This window comes from Triticum urartu, unplaced genomic scaffold (assembly GCF_003073215.2).
Source record: "Triticum urartu cultivar G1812 unplaced genomic scaffold, Tu2.1 TuUngrouped_contig_4818, whole genome shotgun sequence".
Lineage (NCBI taxonomy): Eukaryota > Viridiplantae > Streptophyta > Magnoliopsida > Poales > Poaceae > Triticum > Triticum urartu.
This window is the reverse complement of record NW_024115438.1, coordinates 1-5814: the sequence shown is the minus strand read 5'-3', so window position 1 is coordinate 5814 and position 5814 is coordinate 1. Positions and strand designations below refer to the sequence as shown.

The following is a 5814-nucleotide window of genomic DNA, read 5'->3' as shown; positions in this document are numbered from 1 at the left end:
CTGTCCATCTCTCACCCACTAACGTACGCCTGAACTGGACGTTCAAGGGAATAGTTTGAAGGACGATACCTACGTAATCCTCCTTACGTTGCACAATATTGTAGAGGGTGGGATATTGTAAGGCCAGAGGCGTCTCTCCTAACCACGTATCCTCCCAAAATCTTGTTGACATCCCGTTGCCAACCAAGAATTTGACCCTACGAAAGAACATATCCTTCATTCTCATAAGTCCCTTCCAGAACGGCGAATCAGTCGGTCTGATGGTAACCTGGGCTAGCGTTTTCAAATGCAAATACTTATTGTGCGGGATTTGAGACCACATGCCATCCGGCTCTGTCTCTAACCTATACAACCATTTGCTCATAAGACATTTATTCTTAATTTCCAAGTTCTCAACACCGAGCCCCCCTTGGTCTTTAGGTCGACAAAGGATATCCCATTGCGCGAGACGGTATTTCCTCTTGGCCTCATCAGACTGCCAAAAGAAACGAGATCTAAAGAAATCAAGTCGCTTTCGGCCCCCTTTTGGAATTTTGAAGAACGAAAGTAAAAATATTGGCATGCTAGTCCATACTGAGTTAATCAAAACTAGCCGACCTCCATAAGACATCAGCTTGCCCTTCCAGCAGCTGAGTGTTTTTTCAATTCGTTCTTCAATACATTTCCATTCTTTATTGGATAGCTTACGGTGATGAATCGGAATGCCCAAGTAACTGAAAGGTAAGGCACCTAATTCGCATCCAAACAATTGTCTATATGTATGTTCTTTGTCTTTGGCCTTCCCAAAACAGAACACCTCGCTCTTATGAAAATTGATGTTTAAGCCAGACAATTGTTCGAATAGACACAAGATAAGTTTCATGTTACGTGCCTTAGCCATGTCATGTTTCATGAACAGAATAGTGTCATCGGCATATTGTAGAATGGGCACCCCTCCATCAACTAGATGAGGAACTAGACCCTCTACATGACCATTCTGCTTGGCCCTGCCAATAATTACAGCCAACATATCTGCTACAATATTGAACAGAAGAGGTGACATGGAATCCCCTTGTCTCAACCCCTTATGCGTCTGGAAGTAGTGACCAATGTCATCGTTCACCTTAATTCCGACAATTATACTGATGGTCTCAAGTTTGCTAGAGTTGTTCTTACACGAAGAGAGCACAAGCTGCACTTCAATTTTTTTGAAGAAAAGATAGGTACATCTCTATAAGTAGAGGAGTGGCACACAATGACCAGTTCTCATGCTATATAGACACGAATACACACACTCAAATTATTGCAGTAGTGACTGTGACTGTACTTGTAAAAAGAATGAGCCGTACGTGTCTACCCAGATGGTCCGGTCACCGATGCTTCACCAAGAGAAGCTGCAGCTTCTGAAAAATCAGCTGGGTACGGAGCATGGAAGGTGACATACACGAGCGCGACGGCGCCAATGGCCATGACCAACATGACGAACAGGATGACGGGCCTCTTCCCCCATTTCCCCATGATCCCGAGCGCAAACGGGTAGAGGAGCACGATGATCCACACGTTGAACAGCATCCCGAGCAGCACGTGCCGCGCCTGGTCCGTGAAGAACCCCCATGCCGCCGCCTTGCCTATCGCTGCCCCGACGGCCGCGACGTTCACGACGAGCACCACGATGGTCGGGAGCAGCAGCGGCACCCACCGCACGGTGTACAGGTCGGCGAACTTGTCATTGGAGCAGGCGTCCGTCTGCTTGGACGTGAGCCTGAAGTATATCCCCTTCCCGGTGACGAGCTTGAGCGCCATGTAAAGCACCGCCGTCGGGTACACGCCCGTGGCCCCGATCATGTAGAACTGCTCGTTGCGGCACCAGTCGAGCAGCGTGATCCCCGCCCATTTCACCTCGAACATGCCGATCACGTGAATGATGGATATGACGGCGACGAGGTACATGATGTACGTGCCGAACGGCCTCTGGATGTAGAACTGCTCTGAGAAGAGCCAGAGGACGGGGAAGAGGTTGTAGGCCAGGATGAACACCGTGACGATCGGGTAGGTCGACATGTTGAGGTAGGCGATGCGCTGGAGAGGGTGGAGCCGGCGACCGGCCATGAGAGCATTGCTGTGGGAGAAGAACATCTCGAGGGAGCCGCCCGACCACCGGAGCACCTGGTAGAGGCGCTCGGTGAGGTTAATCGGAGCCGTTCCGCGGAAGGCGGCCGGCTCCATGGAGCAATACATGGAGCGCCACCCTTGCCGGTGCATGCGGAATCCGGTCACCACGTCCTCCGTCGCGATGTTGTACACCCACCCGACGTCTCTCCCCCATGAACTTCCATCCTCGTAGGCGCACGTCATCAGGGTAGCCAGGTCATTGCTGAGTGCCTCGTCGACCAACACCGGCGTGATAGACCGCTCCTGGATTGCCCCATCCGGCATCGAGTTTATGAACGACGTCGAGCTACCGAACTCATTGACCTTACCTGCAAGCTTGATGTTCTCCGCTCTGTAACGTGCTGGCTCCATGCCATAGAGCGCGACACGGCGGAACATGGTGCCGGTGCCAAGGTAGGAAGGCCCTTGGAGGCCGTTGAGGGAGAGCATGGTGCCGTCGAAGAAGACACGGTTGTGATTGGCGTAGCGGTCCGTCGGGTCGACGTCGTCGAAGCGCTGAGGAAACTGGACAAAGGCCGTGTTCTGACCGTCGCGAGGGTCGAGCATGAAGCACATAGGGGCGCGGAGAGCTTGCGAGTTGTTGATGTAGTGGTCGCCGTCAAAGTTGACGACGAAGGGCGCGTTGGAGAGCAACGCCGAGACACGGAGCATCACGTTCATGGCGCCTGCCTTCTTTTGGTGGTTATAACCGGGTCGCTTCTCCCGGGACATGTATACGAGCATGGGGAGCCTCGTGTCAACGTTGCTGAAGTCGAGTGGATTGTCGGCGCTCGCCGGCGATCCCAGTTGTGGTTTACAACTTGGATGGCCTAGTATCACCTGTGAGAAAAACACGTTAATCCAATAAATTTGAGAAATTGGTCTCCTTTCCTTTTCCTTTTAAGCCGCCAAATCACTATCCAACGAACAAATTTCGTCGACTGAGCTTTAAGACAGAGATCTCTCACTAGACTCATAAATTAAGAGGAATTGACTAATCGAAAGGTGCAACTCACAACTCTTACCTGAACAATTCCAGCATGTTGTCCTCTCCGGTGGTTGTCAACCTGCTCGATCCATGTACCAGGCCATTGTGTCCCATCAGCCATCCAGGTTGCACGTACACCATCTCCCTTTTTGCTCGAGTTATACGCATCAGATCGTTGGCGGATGGTGGTGGAAAGGGAGTCTACCCTCACCTTGAACTCATCATACTCTCTGCGCACACGCCTATGATCCCTCATGAACTCTCCGGCCATACTCCCGGCGTACTGCTGCGTTTTCATCCCAAAATAGTTCTCGGGGGATCTTGGCTCTACACAGTACTTCCGACAAAAAGGAACCCACAGCACAGCGAAATTGGCAACTTCGATCATCGCCTCGTAGTGCACCAGCGTGCCGCCGTCGTCCGAGAGGTAGCAGGCGTACTTGTCGACGGGGTAGTCGGTGGCGAGGATGGAGAGGATGGTGTTGACGGTGTACAAGAGGGGTTCGTCGACGGGGTCGACGGTGGTGACGAAGATGTCGATGCCCGGCAGGTTGGCGTCGCCGGAGTGGTCCGCGAGGGCGGCCAGGTCGGGGACGCGCTTGACGGGGTTGAGCTTGGGCAGCTGGTTGAGGAGCCACGAGAAGCCGAACCAGACGTCGGCGACCATGGACGTGGCCCACAGCCACACGCCGTCATGGTTCTTGTGCTTCACGCGCCACGCGAAGAAAGCGACGATGGCGACCAAGCGGACGAGGATCATGAACCTGGTACAGAACGACAGCCGTATTCAGATTTCAGAAGCGTAGCGGTACGTACGTACGAGAACAGCATGCATGCATGCAGGCAGGCTAGAATGGCGCGCAGCGCGGACGGACCTGTAAGGATGCAGGATGCTTCCCTTGACCTTGAAGGTCCGGAACAGCGGCGGTCGGTTGCCGTCGCCGGCGATGGCTCCCGACGTGTCTCCCTCGTCCGCGGCCACCCACACGTCGTCCTTGGCGTCGGCAGCCCGCTTGGCGGCGGGGGAGTCTGCTGCTAGGCTGGCGCGCCCGCTCTCGGCGTTGCCGTCCGGGGCCTCGACGCGGAGGGCGTTGGCTCGGCGAGTGACTGCCGCGGCCATCGTGTAAGCCAACCCTACGTGCACCTAGACAGCTTTTTCGTGTCGTTCAGATGCTTGCCCGGCGGGGGGTTATATAGGGACTGCTAGGCGCTAGCTAGTCGCTATTGCTCGTAACCATCGGCTGCCAGTTGGGTGGCATGGTCAAATACTGCAACTGGAAGCCGCCGCACGTACGGTGGTGCACTTTTATTCCGTCTGGTCGTACCGCACCGCACCGCGGCAAGAACAATTTTCCGAGTTCTGATGGAGCAAATACAACCGACAAAAACTCACCTGCTAGATACAGTATAATACAAGCAGTATATATCTGTATTGGTATGGAGTGACATGTTTAGGGAAAACGTGTACGCTTACAGTTAGTAGAAGCGAAGATGTGGCTCCATGCCACGGAAGAAAACCAGCTGGATTGAAAGGTACCGGAGAACGACATAGTGTTGCCAAGGTGCGTGCGCATGAATCAGCATGCCCGTACTCTCACTTTACTCTCCTCAGTCAGGAGTTGTTGGCTTTGTGTACTAAACTCTCTAAATTCTTTTCAGCTTACTTGACCCCCTAATCAAACTATCGTAGTCCTGTACTCCGGAGCACTTCACCCCTAAAGCCGGTTTCTAGATAACCAAAAAAGTTCCTCACTAGCGTTTTAAAAAAAAGAAAGAGAAAAGGTTCCTCAATGCATGATAACATGAGAGCTGCTATATTCATCGAAAAGAAGGAGACGTCACTAATGCACTAATGCAGAATGGTGTTATTAAAACACATCTAACATACACCCTAGCGTCGAACTGTGTGCGATAAAGACATCACACATGCTAAAAAGTAAAGCTTTAGCACTTCACCCCTAAGGCCGCCGATAAAGACATCATACACCCTAGTGTTTAACATACACCCCGCGGTTTCGGCCATGACGGCCGCCGCCGCCAACTCATCGAGTACATTCGGGACGAACACATTGATATTGTGGCCATCCAGGAGACCATGTGTACGGATTTCTCCCTCCCGGAGTTTGACCGCCTTAGCTCCCGCCTTTTCGCCTGGCATTGGCTCCCTTCTAGTGGGACCGCAGGCCATTCCGGTGGCATCCTGCTAGGTGTGAAGGATGCCACCTTCGAGGTGGGCAGTATGGACCGGGGCCAGTTCTTTGTTAGCATGGAGATTTTTGAGCGCTCCATTAACTTCAAGTGGGAGGTCATTATTGTCTACGGCCCCGCCGACCACAGCCGATTCGCCTCCTTCCTCGAGGAGCTCAACCAGAAGGTGTCGGCTGCATCTCTGCCGGTTGTGGTGAGGGGTGACTTTAATCTCCTTAGGTTCGCGGAGGACAAGAGCAATGCTAACGTCAACTTTGCTCTGATGCAAATGTTCAACGATTGCATTGCTGATCTTGGCCTTCGTGAGATTGACCGGGTTGGTGCCAGGTTCACCTGGACCAACCGCCAGGCAGCCCCGACCCAGTCCGTCCTGGACCGGGTCCTAGTCTCTCCGGAATGGGACCTCCGTTGCTCCCTTGCCTCCCTCCGGGCCATCACCCGGATTGGCTCTGATCACGTCCCCCTCCTCCTCTCCTCCACCGATGAGC

The 5814-nt window shown here is 53.2% G+C and overlaps 1 protein-coding gene across 1 annotated transcript; it reads right to left on the bottom strand.

The window, feature by feature from the left end:
- Window positions 1-1151: 1151 nt before the first annotated feature.
- LOC125528360 (mixed-linked glucan synthase 2-like) lies at window positions 1152-4294 on the bottom strand. Its single transcript, XM_048692833.1, has 3 exons — window positions 3994-4294; window positions 3156-3882; window positions 1152-2970 (listed from the first exon to the last, which is right to left on the bottom strand). The coding sequence occupies exons 1-3, from the start codon at window positions 4236-4238 to the stop codon at window positions 1333-1335; spliced, it is 2610 nt and encodes an 869-aa protein (XP_048548790.1). The 5' UTR covers window positions 4239-4294; the 3' UTR covers window positions 1152-1332.
- Between the last annotated feature and the right edge of the window lie 1520 nt (window positions 4295-5814).

Coding starts and splice junctions, on each gene's coding strand:
- LOC125528360 (XM_048692833.1), bottom strand. CDS start 4,238: ATGGCCGCGGCAGTCACTCGCCGAGCCAACGCCCTCCGCGTCGAGGCC. Junction 3,883..3,993: donor AGCATCCTGCATCCTTACAG/GTCCGTCCGCGC, acceptor GTTCTGTACCAG/GTTCATGATCCTCGTCCGCT. Junction 2,971..3,155: donor AACATGCTGGAATTGTTCAG/GTAAGAGTTGTG, acceptor TTTTTCTCACAG/GTGATACTAGGCCATCCAAG.